Consider the following 19,209-nt stretch of genomic DNA (forward strand, 5'->3'; position numbering starts at 1 on the left):
AAACTAAATATAATTTTTAAATTCTTGGTCAAAGTACAAATCTTAAACATTAAAGCTGTGTAATTTCCATACTTGTTGACCTAAGTCCACACCTCTTTTATTTTTTTCTCTTTTTTCCATTTTTTAAAATGAAACCTAATAATAGTAGACGTGGATTTAGTCAAATTGCCTAGAACGAACGTGATTCTGCACCTGAGTTTGAATCTCTCTCCCAATAGATTAGATTGAAGTAGAATATATCTTATATATATAAAAAAAGAAACCCAATAATAAATTCCAGGTTCCCACCTTCTCACCCACTCAATATATAGTTTGTAAATGGAGGGAAAAGAAAACTGTAAAGAACAAGAGAACAGAGGGCGCTCTTAATTATAGGCTATCCTGTACTTTCATCAAAGTCCAAAACCAAACCTTCTAAATTTACCAAAAACCCTCTCCATTTTTCTTCTCCTCCTCCATTTGAGAGATTCCAACAAAACAACCCTGTTTTCTTTCTTTTTCTTATGGTTTGTCCACCTGGAAGTAGAATCTCTTTCCTCCCTCTCTCTCTGAGCTGCTTTTTTGTACATCACATCCAACATGACATAAGACAACAATTAGTGGCAGATGTTTCTGAACATTGTATTTAAGAAAGATTTTCATGTAAGATTTTGTTTTATACTTTACCAACTGTTTCATCAGCCCACTAGAGAGACAAACAAATCCTCAACTGAAATTTAAATCACAGACCAAATCAAAACGTTTACTGTGTTTTTGATCCTTACTGATTCAGTGCCTTCGAGAAACGCTCCCTTAAATAATTGTAAGTTCTCGTTTTATTTTGAATCACCATAAATTCAAAAGGGTCTTGCTTATTTTTGCTATTTTATGTTTTTTTTTTCTTTGTCAATCTGACATGATGAGCTATATAAAATTTTCTCTTTTCTGGGTATGTAGAGACGCTTTTGAATTGAGATGGGTTTGGCTTAGTTTTTAATTCCTGTGATTTTTTTTTTGGCTTAATCTGTAATGGGTTATGTGATTCTTTTCTGTTTCTGGTATGAACTTTGATCAAAATCAGGCTTTTAATTTTATTTGAATATTTTGTTGTTGTCATTTTTGGTTTAATTTATATGATATGGTTCATGTTTATTCTTTTGGGTTAAGGTTTAGTAAGGGTCTTTGATAATTTCTCTCGTGTGGTTTAATCTGACATGAGTTCATGGGTCATGTTCATGTAGCTGGAGGAAGATGAAGAAGAGGAACCATAATCATTCTCTAAACTATGTGGCTAATGCTTTTCAATTAGGGGGTTTTTAATATGGTGCTGGGAAAGAACAGGGACATAAAGCCTCTTTTGTTGAAATTTGGGGTGGCTTTTGCTCTCTCTTTTGCTGGATTTCTCTTTTCTCGTCTCAAAATCAAAAGGACTAAGCCCTCCCTGCCTCCTCCATGCTCGCCGCGCTCTTCGGGTTTGTCTTCTCACCTTAGATTGATCTCCTTCGGTTGAGTTTTTCTGTGTTTGCTTGGTTTTCAATTTACTCATCATCTTGATCATGTACGTATGTAGATAAAGAAAGTGAAGTTGATCCAGGAGTAAGACATCGGGGAAAGGATGACCTTAATGTGACAAGGAAATCACACAGTTCATGCAATGCTTCAATTGCGTCAGAAAAATATGTATGTTTAGATTGATCATAAAGTCTTTGTTATATTCACTATGAAATCTCTGTTTTTGTTTTCGATTGATTTCAAAATTTTACAGTAATAATGATTTTGTTGCTTGATCAGAAAGTCTTATATGAGCAGATTATTTCTACATGCTGATATAGCTTTACCATAAAAAACGAAAATCAGTTCTGAAGGATTTTATTGGTGTGATAGCATTCCTTCTGATTTATATAAGGGAAGAGATGATTTATATAAAGGAAGAGATGATTTATATTGGTGTGATAGCTTCATGATTATCCAACTAATTGTCTCACTTGAATGATGAAGGATTACTTTTCCAATTATAGAAACTAAAGATATGATTATGGAATTTCTCATTCGTTCTTTGCCCCTATTTTCCCTTGATATTTGTGGTGGAAACCAAACATAGAAGGTTGATTGCAAGTACATAACTTGATCATGCATTAATTTTTCAACTGTTCGTTTGTCTAGCGATTGCTTCCTGAATATTGAAATGCGTTTTTGCCGTGACTAATGAAATCCATTCTATTTCAAATCTTTGTTCCTTCATTTTTTTGAGCATGAGAGGGAATATATCTGTATTTCATCTTGATCACAGTTATGAAGAACCAAATGAGTGGCTTTGTTCCTGTTAAATTTAATATCAGTAAACTAAGCATTTCTTTGTTTTTTTACCAGGAAGAGGCATACATCCCAAAGGTCTGTGCTGGTAATTGCACAGCCAGCGTTTTTCCATGCAGTAAACATGGTGGAGGTAAAGATGGATTACTCTTGCCAGTGTTCAATGATCTTGTGAAGGAATTTGACTTTGCTGCTGCAAATTCTGGGTTTTCTCCAAGGATGAATGTTGAAACGCCTAGGTCAGATGTAGACACTCCGAAAACATTTAGAACATCAGAAATGGAAGAACATGAACAAGAAATCAGACACCTCAGAAGCACAGTCAGAATGCTTCGAGAGACGGAGCGGAATCTTGAGGTCCAGTTGCTTGAGTATTATGGCCTGAAAGAGCAGGAGACTGCCGTTATGGAGCTCCAAAATCAGTTAAAGATAAACACCATGGAGGCTAAGCTTTTCACTCTCAAGATTGAGTCTTTAGAGGCAGAGAACCGAAGACTGGAGGCACAAGTGGCTGATCATGCAAAAATGGTGGGTGAGCTTGAGGCTACTAGGGCCAAAATCAAGATTCTAAAAAAGAAACTCAGATTCGAAGCTGAACAGAACAAAGAACAGATCTTAACTCTTAAGAAAAGAGTTGAGAAGTTTCACGATAGTGAAGCTGCTGATTATTCCGAGATTCAATTGAAGCTGAGAAGGCTAAAAGATTTGGAGGGTGAAGCTGAAGAATTGAGAAAGTCTAATTTTCAATTGCAAATAGAAAATTCTGAATTGGCTCGGAGTTTGGAGTCCACACAAATCCTTGCAAATTCTATCTTGGAAGATCCAGAGGTAATTAGCCGATCATATTCTTTAATTGTTTTCCCGGCTTCCTTTGATCATTACTTATAAAATTTACGTTGTACAATTTGTTACAGGCAGAAGCATTGAAGGAAGTGAGCGTGCGTTTAAGACAAGAAAATGAAGATTTGACTAAGGAAATTCAGCAACTCCAAGTTGATCGATGTTCTGATGTTGAAGAATTAGTTTACCTCCGGTGGATAAATGCTTGCTTACGGTATGAGCTGCGGAATTTTCAGCCCCCAACTGGTAAAACAGCGGCGAGGGACTTAAGTAAATCACTAAGCCCGAGATCGGAGGAGAAAGCCAAACAGCTAATAGTTGAATATGCAAACACTGAAGGGATGGGGGAGAAGGGGATGATGGTCGACTTTGATTCTGATCAATGGTCATCCTCCCATGCTTCCTTTTTTACAGACTCTCCGGAGTTTGATGATTTTTCTGTTGATAATTCATCAGCAACAAAAACCAACACCACCAGTAAGAGCAAATTGTTCAACAAGCTAAGGAGACTCATGCTTGGTAAAGACATTCATTACGAAAACCGGGTTTTGTCAACAGATAGAACTGGATATGCGGAAGATAACGAGTCTCCATATTGCAGCTCAAGTAAATCAACAGCAGCTTATACTGGGCCTGAGGGTCAGAGTAATGTATTTGCAACTTCATCGCGTAGTTCATCTAGAGCTTCTTTAGATCTTCCCAGATGGAGGAGTCCAAAGCAGCAGGATACCAAGGATGTACAAAGTGTTCAAAGACATAGCGATGTGGGATCCTCCCCGGGGTATAAGACCTTCAGCAGGGAAGGTTCTGCAGATTTGCCCCTCAAATCTGATCAAGACTCAGATTCTACCGAGAAAGCTGAGTTGGTGAAATATGCCGAAGCTTTGATGAGCTCTCGTGGTGCAACGCCCAAGGTACACAGAAAATCAGCATCAGCATCTTAGTTCATCATCATCTGGTTTATATATACACAAGTGAATGTTATAGTTAAGAAGTTAGCAAATCAATACCAGTTTACCATATTTTGTCATTTGAAGCTAGTTAGGAACTAATTGAGCAAAATACAAAAGCATTTCAATTAATGAGGAGTGCTTTGAGTTTTTTTGAATGAACATTCCATTATATACATTGGAGTTTCCTTTACTACCATGGATTTGTATACAACAAACTTACATGATTTGTATAAATCTTTCCAATTACAATTGTTCACTTTTGACAGCAACGTTCAGTTAATCGACGACGATGCATTAGGGTATTAGGGTGTGTGAGTTCTAAACTGTTACATTTTGAATATAAATCTTTAATCCGTTGATAGTATTGGTCGATTTGTAGATTTTACAATCCAACCTACAATTTAACCATGAATTAAAACAAAATCCCATGTCAATTAAATTAAAATTGAATTATCGTCTTTTTAATGAATGAACAATTTTTTTTTCTTCCACCAAATGCTTCATCAATAGATACTCACTAATGTAATGCCCCAGTAGTTCTCAACATTACATTACCATCGATTGACTTGCGGTTTGAAGCCTTCCTAATATTTTTGGCAATTCAAATTGACGTCTTTTCTAAAAAAATTGTGTGTGGTTGTCACTGGCCTGCCTTCCTCTTTTTCTTACATGGTTTAATCCTAACCGATTCAGTTAGACTGATCTTCTTCACAAACAATCTATTACAATCCCAGCCGTCCAAGTTATGAGTTGACAAATTTATCCTTGGAACCTCTTGAATGGGATGACAGCTGTATCGCACATGCACGTGAACGAAGAAACGCCTCCACTTAAACGGCGTCGTTCAGCCATTTCCCGCCCTTCGCGACGCTCAGCATTCCCAGAATCCAAAGCGAGTAGACTCTGTAATCCTACTCGAAGCGAGTGGGTTCCGTCCGTACAAATTCCTCCCTCGCATTCGCTTTTATATATCGTACAGTACACACACGCCATCCTCACCGTTATAACAAACAAACAAAACTCTCTCTCTCTCTCTCTCTCTCTCTCTCTCTGAGCTTCTGTACTCTCTGATTCTTGAGCAGCAAGGAAATGGCGTCAGAGGCGTCAGACGCAAGAACCCCAATGCCGCCGCCGCCACCACTACCCCCAAAACCACCGCTACTGCGGCTACCTCCACCGCCGGTTGATCCTCTGCAGAATGTCTCGCTGTATGTGGGTGACCTGGACCCACAGGTCACGGAAGATGACCTCCTCGGAACGTTTCGTTTCATCGGCCCCATTGCCTCCGTTCGCCTCTGCCTTAACGCTCACTCCGGCGAGTCCCTTCGCTACGCCTACGTCAACTTCTACTCTCACTCCCATGGTAACGGAAACGACACTCAAAACCCCACTCTTTCGTCTTCGTTTTCTGTTTGACAATGTATAGTAGCTCTGCTTCTTCTGTAGATTTCTCTTGTTGTGTGACTGTATCTTCGTTATATTGGCTGTTTTTTGCTTGTGGTTCCTTGTGATTTTCGATTCTGTGAAATGGGTTTTCTATTGGGATCTTTTGTCTAGCTCTTAGTTGCTCTTTTTTCTCTTTTTTCTCTTTTTTTTGGGGATTTTCTTGCTTAATGGTGAACCAACTTTCATTTTCCTGAAATGGGTTTTGGGTGGTTTCGTTTCTTGGGCTTTATGTCTTTTTGTAATAGCATTCTTGGTTACTCAAGTGTCTGAAATGGGTATTCGGTGGTTTTGTTTCTTTTTGCAATGGCAACCTTGGTTACCCAATTTATCTGTTTCGGGTTTATTTTCGTTCTGGTGGCTTTGTTTCATGTTATTTTGGTTGCATTTTCTTGCTTAATGGTGAACCAACTTTCATTTTTCTGAAATGGATTCTTGGTGGTTTTGTTTCTTGTGCTCAACTTCTCTGTTTGGATTCTCTAGTTAGATCTCCTCCTCTGTTTGCATGTTTGCATGTATGCTTTTTTGTTTCTTGGCCAGATTTCTTACTCTCTGAGTTTCTTATGTCTGCTTTCATGTTTGATTTCTGCACCACCTTTTTTGATACGTTATATTTGATCTTTGATGCGTCTGTTTACTGTGAGTTATCTGTTTTGATCAGCATCCAAGGCTATGGCTTGTCTGAATCACACTGAATTGAAGGGGAAAACCATGAGAATAATGTGGTCTCAAAGGGATGCTCTTCCAAGAAAAACAGGTATTGCCAATATCTTTGTGAAGAACCTTGACACTTCAGTCACCAGCACTCAGTTGCAGGTCATGTTTGGCGATTTTGGGACTATACTCTCTTGCAAGGTAGCCGAAGAAAATGGGAAGAGTAAGGGTTTTGGGTTCGTCCAGTTTGACACAGAGGATTCAGCTATGGCTGCTGTCAGTGCTCTGAATGGTACTGTTATTATGGGGAAGAATTTGTAAGCCCTCTGTTTCCTTTGTTCTGTGTTTCTTCCTTACTCCTGTTTTCTCTTCTCGAATGTTCTTGACTGAATAAACTTCAATGGATGGCCCTCAATGGATCATTGTTTTAATGACCAGTGATGATCTACAAGGTCATGGTTATTCCTTGGATATGCTTGTCTTCCTGGTGTTGATTGTTTATGATATTCTTGGGCAATGTGTGTTATCCAAAAATTCTTCTATTCTGTACAACCTGGATGGTTACATGTGTTTCTTATAGGTTCTGAGTTTATATATTGATATAAAGGACTCTCCTATAGTTTCCGCTTTTGTTAAATGATTTATTTGTCAATAAATTTATGCTGTTGTAATTGTTTTCTGTCCTGTCATTTCTGTTTAGATATGTGTCAAAATTTGTTAAGAAAAGTGAGAGGCTATCAGAATTTACAAATCTGTATGTGAAAAATCTGGACGAAGATGTAACTGAGGATCTGCTTGAAGAGAAGTTCTCTCTGTATGGAAAGGTTGATAGTCTTGCCATCATGAAGGATGCCAACGGGAAGTCAAGAGGTTTTGGGTTTGTTAATTTTGAGTCACAAGAAGAGGCTAAGAAGGCGATTGAGGCCATGAATGGTGCACTGCTGGGTAAACCTCCAACTCTCTTCATCTCATTTTATTTTGTTTTGTTTATAACATTATTGTGCCTGAAACTTTCTCTAATAAGCAAAATCAAAATGTGGATCAGGAACAAAACATTTGTTTGTAGGAAGGGCTCAAAAGAGAGCTGAGAGGGAAAAGCTTCTAAATTGTAAAAATGAGATGCTCAACAGTCCGATTGAGAAACTTAGGTCTTCGAATCTCTACATTAAGAATTTAGCTGAATATGTTGACGATAAAAAATTAGAAAAGCACTTTAGTGCCTTTGGGAAGATAGAATCGGTTAAAGTGATGTGCTATGATAACGGGAGGAGCAAAGGATTTGGCTTTGTTTGTTTCTCAACTCCTGAAGAAGCTGTAAAGGCTCTCAATGCTCTTAATGGTACACTCATTGTCTCTTTTCCTGCTTTTTGTCCTCTTAAGGCTGTATTTGGTTTACACCTCTGTGATTTGAGTTTGTTTTTGTCAGGAACCATTTTTGAAGGCAGAAAACTGTATGTGGCTGTAGCTCAACGCAAAGAAGATCGCTGCAGAGATCTGCAAAATTACTTTTATCATCAATTGCCACAAAGATCTTTCCAACCTCCAAACTGGGCTATCCTCCCCCCACTCCAGTACAGCGTTTCCCCTAGCCCTCCTATGTCTCCTCCGCTACACCAACCAGTCATGTATCAAACTTTTGGTACTAACGTTGATGCACAGTATCCTTTGGTGTCACAAAACTTCTCATGGGTAAAGTAATCCACCTTATTTGCTAATATATATTATATATATGTGTGTGTGTGAGTTTCTGCATGTGTATTTAGTCTCAGCAAGTTTTTCTTACTTGATTTATGATGCCACAGATTCCATCCAGACAAGCACAGTGGGGTAGCACCAGGAATGAGAATTCCCAAAAGAATGTAGGTTAAGTTTTTCATTTTTTTCAGTTACAGTCACATAAGTTTGTTTTAACTACTCACGAAGTGCCATCTTAGAACTCATAAGACACTCTGTTGATATGTAAAGGCTTTCACAATGTTCTTGTCCTATGCTGGCTTTGCTATGGATTGAACTGATATAAATTTCTTTTCACCTGTTTTACAGTCGAGGACATATGCTAAGTGTAATGTTCATGCCCAAGACATGAACTCTGTGAATCACGGAGGTCATGAAGCTGGCAACAGGAAGAAGGGTTACAAACAGAGTGGACCCACAGGAAGTTCAAGATCAGCAGCTACAGGAGGCAGAGCTGAGAACTCCAAAACAACTTCAAAGGCTCGTCACCACCCTCTTTCTGAGAATCTTGAGGTCTTTGAGTACTTCATTCAGAGGATTTTTATTTATTTATTCATGTGACTGTCAATAATTCTTGTGTTATGTGCTCTCTCTCTCTCTCTTCCTTGTAGCGTGGGCATGCAGCACAGATAACAAGAACGTCAGAAATGCTGTTGGAGATGAACAACTCTGTCAAAGAAGCTCAAGTTTTGAAGGTGGCAAATGGTAGTAGGACCAGTGCAGATCATCGCCCTGTTTTTGCAAAGTGCCGCTCTTACTTGACTTGAAAACTGGTGGCATTTTACCTTTGCTATGTCTTGTTACTTACTAGTTCAGTTTCTATCAAAGCATTTTGTTCTCTCTGCTTGTAATTTGCAAAAGATGCTGTACAATTGATTGCTTCTGTAAATCTCTTCAGTAAGGCGAGACCAGCACTTAGACTCTTCAGTACTAATCAATTAGAAATTTGGAATATAACGTTTAGCTTTTTCTGGTCTGTGCTTCTGTTTTGTTGTTTGCTATAGATTAGGTCTCTCTCTCTCCACCTGAGATCTCTTGTTTGGTTTTGCTTTCCCTCAATTAACGAAGCAAAACATTTATGTAAATCACATCTTAGTAATTAATTAATAAATTGCAGGCAACTTATTAAGCTTTTGCATCACTATCTTTGTAAACATAGTAACCTAAGAAGCAAGTAGTAGCAGTCTTCAACATTTTAAAGAGACAGAAAGATCCATATATATCTTCATCCAATGAGGGAGATGCCCTGGATAATCAATGCATCAGCAAGAACTTGATTAGCAGCTTGAGATGGATGGACGCTATCCCAGAACACGTATTGAGACGAATTCGAACAAGTTCCGATCGAGTGTGGATTGCACAGCAGTGATGTTGTCTCTACAGTCCCAGTTCCACAGCAACCTCTCCTTGCTTCCGCAAACCCTACAAAAAATAACCATAGAAAAAACAATTATATATTATTTCTTAAGTATCTATTTTGTTAGGCTACTTGGGTTGAAATTTTAGTTTAGTTTAGTACCGTAATTCGATGGGGCTTTAATCACATCATAGAGAGGCTTGAAAATGTCGAAGATGACGATCTTAAGGCCAGGAAGTTGCTTTTGGAGATTTGCTGCGGCGGAGCTTATCTTCTTATTGAACCCTTGGGCATCAGAGTTGATTCTACCCACGCACCCTTGCTCATGGTATCCAAATAAGGTGATTGCAGCTGGAAGGCAACCCAATGGAGGGAGTGAAGTCACACCAATTTTCCTGGCTCCCGAGCCATACAAATCCTAGTTTTTCAAGGAAGCATCAAAATCTTAGTTAAGATCCATTTGAATGAAATGATTTCAAAGAAAAGATTGGGAAATGCTAATAAGGCAAATTAGTTAAAAATAAACTACAAAACACTAGATAGACATTAACTGAATTCCTTGCTTTGAAATCATCCCTCTCAAACGAGCCCTTAGTTTCGCAATCAGAAATCAGCAACATACAATTTTAACCACTTTTTTTTTTAAATAATTTTATTTTATTTTATATATATTAAAAAAAATATAAAAAAGAGGAGATTAATAAAGAGAAGCACCAATGACAAGATACCTTAACAAAGCTTGAGAAGAGGCCAACAAGGATAGAGGAATATTGCTCAGGAGTGTAGACTCTGTTAAGATAAGGGTTGACATAATAGTTCTGAAGAAAGTCACTGTTGCCAGCACTCAATAAATAGAGTGCATCTTTGACGATGGATGCTGCTTTCTTACTGCCTGCTACCTTGGCCAGCTTACCCTGATATTCCCTGAAATATTGTAGCTGCTGGGACAATGGGATTGCATGCTGCCACAACAAGTTCAATTGTTTTGTGTGAAACATGTGAAATTAACATGTACATAGGTGTAAAATTAACTGTCATAACTAAGATGGAATTTTACATTTAGAGTTGCTGCTTTTTCGTCGTAACCGGATGCAGCTGAAGCGAAGTTGGCTCCAATCAGAAGGTTCTTCCCTGATGCCTGTGGGCTAAGGTATGCCGGTGGGTAAGTCGTGAACCCCAGAGTGTCAGCTGCATAAAGAAACTCAGATTATCATGTTTTTACCAGTTAACTAAGACGCTTGGATTGTCTAATTAACTGCTAATCCAATCCCAGATTAATGCTGGAGGAGTCATATTATAATTTCTAACTACAATAGCTTAAGAAATTAATGATCATTATCAACAATTAATCTGGTTACAGAAAGATATATACTTTTAAAATTCTGTTCCTGTAAGACAGGTTAAGCTACATAAAGAAACTAATTATGTTATGTAGTTGAAACTAACTCAACTAGACAACTTAAACAATCAGGTTGGTGTTTCTAACAAGATCACTTTTCTTGCTCTAGGAAGCAATTACTGTCAGGCTTTTGAGCATTAAACCAAAAGAGAGAAAGACTCCAATGCATTGTGCCCGCCTCGTGGCACCCAAGTTCGATCTCCCTCCCCCTCCCCGTACATTAGAGTAGTCTACACTATCATATTGTAAAAGAAAAAAAAAAGGGGGAAAGAGAAAGGCTTCAATTTGAAGCTAATTTTCCACTTACCAGTGATGTCAGTGGCTAGCTTCCCATTGCAAAACCTGCCAGTAGGCTGATGGTTGACAAAGTCCCTTCCATATGGAGGGTAATTAGCCTTGAAGATAGTTGGGAGATAGTCATTGTTGCCCACATCAACTGCAGAGTCACCAAAGGTCATGATGGCTGGAACAAGAGTGGTTGCTTCTTGTGCATTTCCACCACTTACAAACAAAGCACATACAAAAACCAAACCCAAGGCTGCAGCTGTCAAGTATTGGCTATGGCTGCCCATTTCTGTGAAGCAGCTTTCTTTTGTTTGAAGCTCAATGCTATGAAAAACTGGACTTTATAAGGGCATTGAAAATGACCCCCTTTTGAAGTTTCCTCTTGAAGAGGGAAGGTAGGGTTTGTGTTCAGGCATTAAATGAGAGTTCAATTGGTTTTACCAGCACTAAAAATTATACAAACACCATAACTCATTGAGCCCTTTTGTCTTGCTAGCTTAACACTCTTATTTTTCTTATTATAAATCCAAAATAATTGCCAACATCCAACCGAATGGAAAAAACACTTTGATTTGTAAGTCTCAGGGTAGTGTCTTTGTAATTTAAATTATCGCTTATATTAATAAAAATATATCCATAATAATTTGCGGACAAAACATTTCTCTGGTTATATCAAATATGGGGCAGTTGAGAAGATAGTAGGTGGAGGCATTATGAGTTAAAGCTATGTCAAAGCTGCATGTGATGGAGTTATTTTGGTGGTTCTGAAACTCTTCTGACTTATAGTGAACTGGTTGGACAAATAAGGCATGGAAATCGGTGGCTTAATTAGCAAAACCAAAACCCAATGAGGATCAAGCAAGGGACACCAAAATATGCATCAAATCTAGAGGCATTGTGAGTCACAATTTGATGAGGCTCTCTTTATTTTATTTATGTTTAGAGAGAGAGTTAGTTGGAACAGTTCTCTCTCATGATAATGGTATTGATGATCATCGACCTGCATTGGGACTCGGGTGGGGTCCATATGTGCTATGATTTATGGACGGTCAGGATCAGTGAATAGAAATGGATACTTGTTGCCATCAAACCCTGCCAGCTTTCTTCCATTTTGTGGATAGTACACCACGTTCCTGAAGCACGCGTTTCTGTGTGTGTTTGATGTTTTTGAAAATTAATTGAAGAGTCCGGACCAAACCTTTTGAAGAACAAATGTAGTAAGAACCCGACAAGAAAATATCGCATTAAAAGAAGAAAAGATAAGAGAGAAACATTTTAGATGTTTAAAATGTTTCTTTTTTATCTGCAGATATTTAAATGTAACATGCTTTCGTTAAGATTTTAATTTTTACAAATAAGATTTAGTCAAGTGAAAAAGAATATTGATTTACACAAGTACAAGTACGGGTAGATAACAATTACAACTATCTACACATGCTATGCATAGTCACTGCAAAGTTAGGGGAAAAAGAAGCATGATGGTTGTGGGAGAGACACAGTGTGTGATAAATGATTTTTTAATTTCCATTTTACTCTCAAATTTTATATTTATTATTCAATTTATTAAATGTTTTAAGAATAATTGAAATTTCATTCCCTCTCCAACAAAAAAGGATTCTCTTAATATATAAAGTGTAAAACAAGATAAGCTGATAAAATATTTTTTGTCCATGCTTAGAGCATCCATAGTGGGGGGTGTATTTTTGGAGAGTGTAAAGCCACTTTTACATCCCCTTTACACCTATGGGGGTGTAAATACATTTTTTGTTCTAATGAAAAACGATATAAATCTAAAGATATATAATTGATTTGTTTGTCTTAATTTGTTTTTGTGTTAAATTTGTATTTTGTGTTTAGTTTATAATTTTTTTTTTGTATTAGGTTGATTTTATTTTTTCAAACAAATAGACCGAAACATATTTAAATTCGGAGAAGGTATGATTTGTCACATCCTAGGATTAGCTCCGCCTTAGCACAATATTGTCCGCTTTGGCCCCCCTATGCCCTTACGGTTTTGTTTCTGGGAACTCATGAGCAACTTTCCAATGAGTCGCCCATCCTGGATTGCTCTAGCCCAAACTCGCTTAATTTGGAGTTCCCATGACTCGAAGCCGAGAACTCCCAAAAGGCCTCATGCTAGATGAAGACGAGCATGTACATATAAGGCACACCACTCCTTCTCCGTTGGTTAATGTGGGATGTTATATGATTTCATCCAAAAAGATTTGTTAGATTGTAAAGTACATTGATTCTGAACTGTTGGACTTGATTTAAATGTTGGTTGTTTGCTCTTTTTGAAAATTCAAGCCGTTGGCTATTGCAATCTAGTCGTTTGGGGGAGGGGGGGTGGTGGGTGGGGAACATGACAACCAAAAAATTGCCCCGCATGTGAATTTTTTTCAGTAATTACTGTAGCTGCGGGTCCCACCTTTTGATGCCGACTTTTCTCTATTTTTCCTTTCCTTTTCTCAGCTGGGTTCCACCCACAAGAGATGTAAAAAGATGTACAATTGCATCTAAATTTACATCTCATGGTGGTGATGTAATTATATATTCATTTACACCCCAATTATTGGTGATTCCGATCACAACGGGTGTATATTTAACATACACCCTATTATACACCCCCCATTGTGGATTCCCTGAAATCAAGTGGTCTGTATCTTACATTTTTTTTTGGGTCTGAAAACTGAGATTCATTCAGTAAAAAAAGCAAGAGAGGCCCAAGGGCACAAAGTACCTAAGACTAGGTCATGCATTGAGGCCCAGACAAAGAGCCCACAGTACAATGAGATTGATCAACTTGCATAAAACAACATTGATATAAAAGAAAAGGAGGAAAACAATACACCCCAATTTCCATTATTTTATTAAGATAGCTACCTAACTGTGGGGCTTTCCATAGGTACTAAATTAGTTTCAATGCCAGTCTGATTTGTTTGAGCTAGTTCTGTTGCCAAACATTCCCTTATTCCCATCACTACCTCACTCATGGTCGGCCTTTTGATGGCATCTGCTGATGTACATGATGTTGCTATTTCCACAGCTTTCCAAACAGAGTTTACATTGAAACTTCCCTCTAACCTCCGATCAACAATATCGGAAATGTCCCCGTTCGAAAGCATGAAAGCAACCCAGTTACTTATGTGAATTCTCTCATCATGTGTGTTTGAATAAACAGGTCGACCTGTGATGATCTCCAACAGTACAACCCCAAAGCTATAAACATCACTTTTCTCATTTAGCCTGTTTGAGTAGTGGTACCTTCAAGCCAACCGTGCGTCACGAGTCATTTCAAAACAACAATACTAAAAGATCGACTTGTTTCCGGAATTTTAGTTGATCAACATTAAGATGATATGGCATGTGACGTGATAGTATCTTATTTGTAGAAATAGATAAAGTCGAGAATAGGCTCAGATATGAACAAATGAAATGGCACGTTAGGCTAGTAACAAAAACTTACTCGGGGGCAAGGTATCCAGGAGTGCCAGCAACACCTGTGAGTATATGAGTACCATCCTCCACAGTGAAATTTCTAGATAGGCCAAAATCAGATATCTTGGCTTGGAAATTTTCATTCAGCAAGATGTTGGATGATTTGACATCCCTGTGGATCATAGGTGGTGTACAACCATGGTGCATATATTCCAATCCTGTATTGCAAAATTCAGACTGATCACAAAAAAAATTTAATAAATGATGAAGATAAATTGCTAGTAAAAAGGGATTATGAAAATGATTTTGTTGCAGACCTTGGGCAGCCTCTATTGCTCTTTGAAGTCTACCTTCCCAAGTCAAGACATTTGAACTGCTACCTGCATATATAAAATAACCACATAAAGGAAACCTCACCTAAAGAAATGGTGAATTTGGCCAACGAAGAATTTCAATTGAAAACAAACCTGAAAGATGTTTTTGTAAGTTTCCATTGGCCATGTACTCGTAAACGAGCCCTTTGTTGGTCTTATCATTGCAATATCCTACAAGGCTAATCAAGTTTATATGGTGAACTCTCAGAAGAAGATCAACCTGCAAATGAAGAGGCCATAAATGCAACATCTTAGTATATTACATGTGATTGAGGATCAGAAAGTCTGCAGTAGTTTATTTTGACAAACATGCCTCTGCATGAAATTGTTGAGGCCCTTGAACTGATGATGGAGAAAGCATCTTGACAGCTACTTCAGTTTTGTCTATGCACCCATAATAAACTGTTCCAAACCCCCCTTTGCCAAGAATCTTCTCTAAGTTGTTGGTGATCGTCAGTATGTCCGAGTATGCAAACTGTCGCTTTCTTGACTCCAGGGACCCAATGGTGGCTTTAATTTGCATCATCACAAGTTAATAAGAGGATGTTTGGTTTTATGATGTTGTATTTACAAAAATATTTGAACAATATTTATAGGTCTTACCATTTTGTCTTCTCCTTTTAATCCCCCACCAGATAGCTGCCACAGATAATAAGAGGATTGATATTCCAACGATTGGCACAACTATGGGAACAATATTGGAATTCTGTTTCTTCTTTTTCATCTCCTTCTTTTCGCAAGAAACTTGTTCGGACGTGTTTAGATTTTCGCACAAACTAATGTCAAGATGGTTGATAGCAACAATAGTTAAATTTTGATTAATAATAGGTACCAATAATATAATATCCTCTGTAACATTAGCAGCAGGGCAGCTGTTATAATTCTCAACCATCTTCCAATTTGTATGGAAATACCTGATCATTTTATATTTTCATGAAGAAATAAATTTGGAAGTAGAAATAGAAAAGTGGTGGCATATCTATGTTGATCAATATAAGCAGACCTTAATGATAGCAAGCCATTGTTTCTTCTTTCAATGAGTCCTACGGGAACTGGGCCTGTGAGTTTGTTTTTCTCCAAGTTCCTGCACATGTAAAGGACTCTATCACCCATGTTTTGCAATTAATTAAGAATTTGAAGTCTATCGACCGCCGTATATATAAAAATAACTTACAAGACATTCAAATTTGGCAATTGAGACAAAAATTCAGGAATTTGTCCTGTTAAGCTGTTGTTTGATAAATCCCTGAAATCATGAGCAGCTCAACTCATTTAAAACTGAGAAATCATTACAAAATGAAAATTTAAAACTGAGTTATCTTGTAACTGACATGTAAAAAGACGTATATACTTACAGTGTCTGTATCATTGTTAGGTTGGCTATGGAAAGAGCTATCTCCCCTGTTAATCCATTCGAGGACAAGTTCCTGTTTGCATATTCCATAACTTCATTAACACATGAGTTCTGGAATTAAAATGGAATGTTATGAGTAAGTTTGTATGAATAGATACTTACAAGGATGTGATTCTTGGGGTCTCATTTTCACGATAGCTACAGTTTAGACCATTCCACAAGAAAACTTCAGGGGCACATGGATCTCCTTGCCAGTTCTTAGTAATTTTATAAGTTGACTTGATGTTTGTGATTGCGTCAACTAATATTTTCAGAAGGTCAGCAGAAAATGTCATTAAAATCAATCATCAAGGGATGAAACTTAAGGAAGAATTACTTACAATCTTCTTCATTTGTCTCTGGTTCTAAGAATTCTTTTACCATGTAAAGCTCAATGGCATTGACGATGGGTTTAAGGGTAGAGTTCTCAGCCGCAAAGATTGAAAAATTATATTGTACTTCCCCACCAACAGCCAAACGGGTGAAAAGAGTTCTTGTGTACAAGTATTCAGGAGAAAAAAGCTCTTGAAAGAGCACTCCATTCTTAGTCACATATTGCTGTCTAGAATGGTTAGTTTTGAGCTTTTCAACTTCTGCAAAGTGCATGTAAACATAATATTCTGAATTTTTATCCACTGGCTTCCAGGAGAAATCCAAGGAGCCACTTGCACTTTTCGGCGTGGCAGCAGTACACATGACATCAGATGGTGGCTTGTAAAACAATCCAGGGTTAACATTGAGTGAGGTATTTATCTGTGTCCAATCATCGCGGGCATAGATATACCAGAAGCGATCATGAATATCTTTTGGATACCTAAACAGAAACAATTAAACAAGAGAGATTGATTTAATCAGTGTTTAGCTACTAATTGACTTATATGTATTGATCATGTCCGAGGACATATATTACTTAATGTCTCACCTATATCCTTCAAAAGTGGCTGCTAAAGCACCAGTGTCGTACCGCGAGACAAGTGCCAAAGACCCCACTTGTGTCTGATAAGTTTCATTAAGTAAAGGCCTTATCTCTATTGTTGATATAAATGGAACCCCGGATCCTGTGTTTACAAGACATATATGCATGTAATTTCGCAAGGGAATATGTATGAGCTCAAAATCTACGCCATACTCCCCGAATTTCACATAATCCCACAAATTCGGTCCAAGATGTAGTTCGAATTCTGCGAATTTATTTTGGCCATCATAGTTTCCATACAGGAAACTTGCTCGGATCAAATACTTGCTGCCACTCGTAACATTTATTTTGTAGCAGTTTCTTATTCCTTCAGGGAAGCTCCTGACAGACCAATATTGTTGTTGATATTCGTTCTTGTAATCATGTGATACAAATTTAACTTCACCAGTGTCTATGAAGTTTGTGTCTGAGGTGTAGTTAATGCCTGTTGTCTTTTCAGTATAGCTAGAATCTCCTGCAAGGCCGCAGTCTATGCTAATGAAGCCTGAGACAGATCACAGACAGACACATATTATAAGTGAGAGGCCTTAGAATTTTCAACAAATTATACTGTAGTTGCAGAAATATTCATACCTGATTCATCCTGGGCATGAACTAGGAGAATAAGAGCAAAACCACCAAGCAGTGGAAAGAGGAGTGACTTGAATGTTCGTGACATCATTAAACTTTCAGAAACAAGTTTGTATTCAATTCGAAGACTCTGATCATTTTATATAAGTTGGATGCTATAATGCAGATCAGAATTCTTGACCCAGTAATACTTTAAAAGAGCCTTATATGTCAGTTAAGAAGCTGACCATAATAATTAATCTAACAAGTAGACATTAGTTGTGGTATCATGTCAGTTGAGGCAGGCAACTGGGTTTGTATTATATTATCTTTAAATTAAGCTCTCTTTGATTACTACGCTTTTTTCAACTAGTCACCTGCTTTTATTCTTGTCTCCTGTTGTTCTCCTCATTTCTGTCTCAGTAGCAATTCTTACCTCCTAACAGGGCCTTTGTCCATTACAAACCGAATTGAGGCAGAAGATTCCTATAAATCTGGTTTGAAGTGTTACAAGAGGTTCTATGAAGCATGATATTTCCAATTTTTCTATCATGGCAACATGCACAAAACAAAATTAAAGACAATGATCAACCAAGTTTTGCAAGCTAAGCATGAGGGTTAAAATGAGCAGAAGTTCTAGATCCAGAATAGGGATAAGATTTTAGAGAGGCGCGGACAATCAGCCCACTACTAGTTGGTCTAACACTGAGACTGTTCCAAACTTAACCATGTGTTATAGCATAACAAGTGTGAGGTTTTATCACAAAATGTCTTGGTGTTATTAGTCGTGGAACCACTCATTATATATTGTATTTTATCTTTGACTAATTACGTTAAAAGCCATTAAATATGCAACCAAATTGTTATGTGTTTGAACCTTTCAACCTCATCCCCATTATCACTATGTTAACATGGAGGGTGGGGCTGCGCCAATCACATTTTTGTTTGTCTCACTTCTGTTTCCGGGATTCAATTAATGGTTGTAATAATCTAAGAACTTAAGAATTTATGTAACACCCCGACTCTAATTATTTCCTATTTTAATTAAATTAAGAGAAAATATTAATTTACTCTTGGGTTAAGGGTAATTTTGGTCAATTTCTTATTCGGGAAGATTGTGGGACCACGAGTGGTTTGGTTGCGTAGGTGGTACTGAGACGAAACCGTAGACAGCGGCAGGCTTGAATCGGAGATTTAACGAAGTTTTGGCGATCAAAATATGTTCGGTGGCGGAACCGTAAATATTTTGATAAGTTTGGAGTAAAAATCAGATTTTTCATTTTTACCTCACCCTCTCTCTCTCTCTCCCGCGTACACTCTCTCTCTTCCTTTTCTCTCTCCCGATTCTCTCTTTCTCTCTCTTGAATCTCTCGGTTCCGGCAACGGAAGAGCGCACGGTTCCGTTCGACTCGTCTCAAGCCCGATCACAACCCACCCCATTTCCCGCGAAACCTCGAATCCGACGCGTCGATTCGACTGGTTCAAACCGGATTTTCACGGCGTTGCGCCGTCGTCTCCGCCG

At 37.9% G+C, this 19,209-nt stretch overlaps 4 protein-coding genes across 5 annotated transcripts; 2 read left to right on the forward strand and 2 right to left on the reverse strand.

Annotated features, from left to right (window-relative positions):
* Positions 1-329: 329 nt before the first annotated feature.
* On the forward strand, positions 330-4,354 carry AR791 (actin binding protein family). 2 transcript variants are annotated; one of them, XM_008230176.2, is made up of 5 exons: positions 330-802; positions 1,221-1,451; positions 1,550-1,659; positions 2,350-3,120; positions 3,207-4,354. In XM_008230176.2, the coding sequence occupies exons 2-5, from the start codon at positions 1,301-1,303 to the stop codon at positions 4,074-4,076; spliced, it is 1,902 nt and encodes a 633-aa protein (XP_008228398.2). In that variant the 5' UTR covers positions 330-802; positions 1,221-1,300; the 3' UTR covers positions 4,077-4,354. The 2 variants fall into 2 exon arrangements, with proteins under 2 accessions (XP_008228398.2, XP_088906126.1); XM_089050000.1 differs by lacking the exon at positions 330-802 and adding an exon at positions 911-928.
* Positions 4,355-5,075: 721 nt separating this feature from the next.
* LOC103327811 (polyadenylate-binding protein 6) lies at positions 5,076-8,892 on the forward strand. Its single transcript, XM_008230175.3, has 8 exons — positions 5,076-5,448; positions 6,190-6,499; positions 6,883-7,127; positions 7,228-7,521; positions 7,609-7,871; positions 7,985-8,041; positions 8,226-8,429; positions 8,528-8,892. Exons 1-8 carry the CDS (start codon positions 5,175-5,177, stop codon positions 8,681-8,683), a joined length of 1,803 nt encoding a protein of 600 aa, XP_008228397.2. The 5' UTR covers positions 5,076-5,174; the 3' UTR covers positions 8,684-8,892.
* A 99-nt stretch (positions 8,893-8,991) lies between these two features.
* On the reverse strand, positions 8,992-11,863 carry LOC103327810 (GDSL-like Lipase/Acylhydrolase superfamily protein). Its single transcript, XM_008230174.3, has 5 exons — positions 10,980-11,863; positions 10,331-10,461; positions 10,002-10,235; positions 9,436-9,691; positions 8,992-9,338 (listed from the first exon to the last, which is right to left on the reverse strand). Exons 1-5 carry the CDS (start codon positions 11,242-11,244, stop codon positions 9,142-9,144), a joined length of 1,083 nt encoding a protein of 360 aa, XP_008228396.1. The 5' UTR covers positions 11,245-11,863; the 3' UTR covers positions 8,992-9,141.
* A 1,783-nt stretch (positions 11,864-13,646) lies between these two features.
* On the reverse strand, positions 13,647-17,796 carry LOC103327855 (LRR receptor-like serine/threonine-protein kinase IOS1). Its single transcript, XM_089050441.1, has 13 exons — positions 17,712-17,796; positions 17,085-17,622; positions 16,504-16,976; positions 16,286-16,424; positions 16,125-16,196; positions 15,944-16,015; positions 15,773-15,853; positions 15,373-15,545; positions 15,083-15,279; positions 14,863-14,989; positions 14,713-14,775; positions 14,424-14,613; positions 13,647-14,221 (listed from the first exon to the last, which is right to left on the reverse strand). Exons 1-13 carry the CDS (start codon positions 17,794-17,796, stop codon positions 13,837-13,839), a joined length of 2,595 nt encoding a protein of 864 aa, XP_088906567.1. The 3' UTR covers positions 13,647-13,836.
* Positions 17,797-19,209: the final 1,413 nt, after the last annotated feature.

Source organism: Prunus mume, linkage group LG4 (genome assembly GCF_029339155.1).
Source record: "Prunus mume cultivar Tortuosa linkage group LG4, ASM2933915v1, whole genome shotgun sequence".
In the NCBI taxonomy this organism is placed as follows: Eukaryota; Viridiplantae; Streptophyta; class Magnoliopsida; order Rosales; family Rosaceae; genus Prunus; species Prunus mume.

Bases quoted from the DNA above. Each gene is read 5' to 3' on its own strand.
- LOC103327811 (XM_008230175.3), top strand. From the start codon at position 5,175: ATGGCGTCAGAGGCGTCAGACGCAAGAACCCCAATGCCGCCGCCGCCA. The intron at 5,449-6,189 runs GTAACGGAAACG...TGTTTTGATCAG, and splicing joins CTTCTACTCTCACTCCCATG to CATCCAAGGCTATGGCTTGT. The intron at 6,500-6,882 runs GTAAGCCCTCTG...ATTTCTGTTTAG, and splicing joins GTTATTATGGGGAAGAATTT to ATATGTGTCAAAATTTGTTA.
- LOC103327810 (XM_008230174.3), bottom strand. From the start codon at position 11,244: ATGGGCAGCCATAGCCAATACTTGACAGCTGCAGCCTTGGGTTTGGTT. The intron at 10,236-10,330 runs GTAAAATTCCAT...TTGTTGTGGCAG, and splicing joins AAAAAGCAGCAACTCTAAAT to CATGCAATCCCATTGTCCCA. The intron at 9,339-9,435 runs GTACTAAACTAA...TATTTTTTGTAG, and splicing joins TAAAGCCCCATCGAATTACG to GGTTTGCGGAAGCAAGGAGA.
- LOC103327855 (XM_089050441.1), bottom strand. From the start codon at position 17,796: ATGTCACGAACATTCAAGTCACTCCTCTTTCCACTGCTTGGTGGTTTT. The intron at 15,854-15,943 runs GTAAGTTATTTT...TTACATGTGCAG, and splicing joins TTGCCAAATTTGAATGTCTT to GAACTTGGAGAAAAACAAAC. The intron at 15,280-15,372 runs GTAAGACCTATA...TGCAAATTAAAG, and splicing joins TAAAAGGAGAAGACAAAATG to CCACCATTGGGTCCCTGGAG.
- AR791 (XM_008230176.2), top strand. From the start codon at position 1,301: ATGGTGCTGGGAAAGAACAGGGACATAAAGCCTCTTTTGTTGAAATTT. The intron at 1,452-1,549 runs GTTTGTCTTCTC...GTACGTATGTAG, and splicing joins ATGCTCGCCGCGCTCTTCGG to ATAAAGAAAGTGAAGTTGAT. The intron at 3,121-3,206 runs GTAATTAGCCGA...AATTTGTTACAG, and splicing joins CTATCTTGGAAGATCCAGAG to GCAGAAGCATTGAAGGAAGT.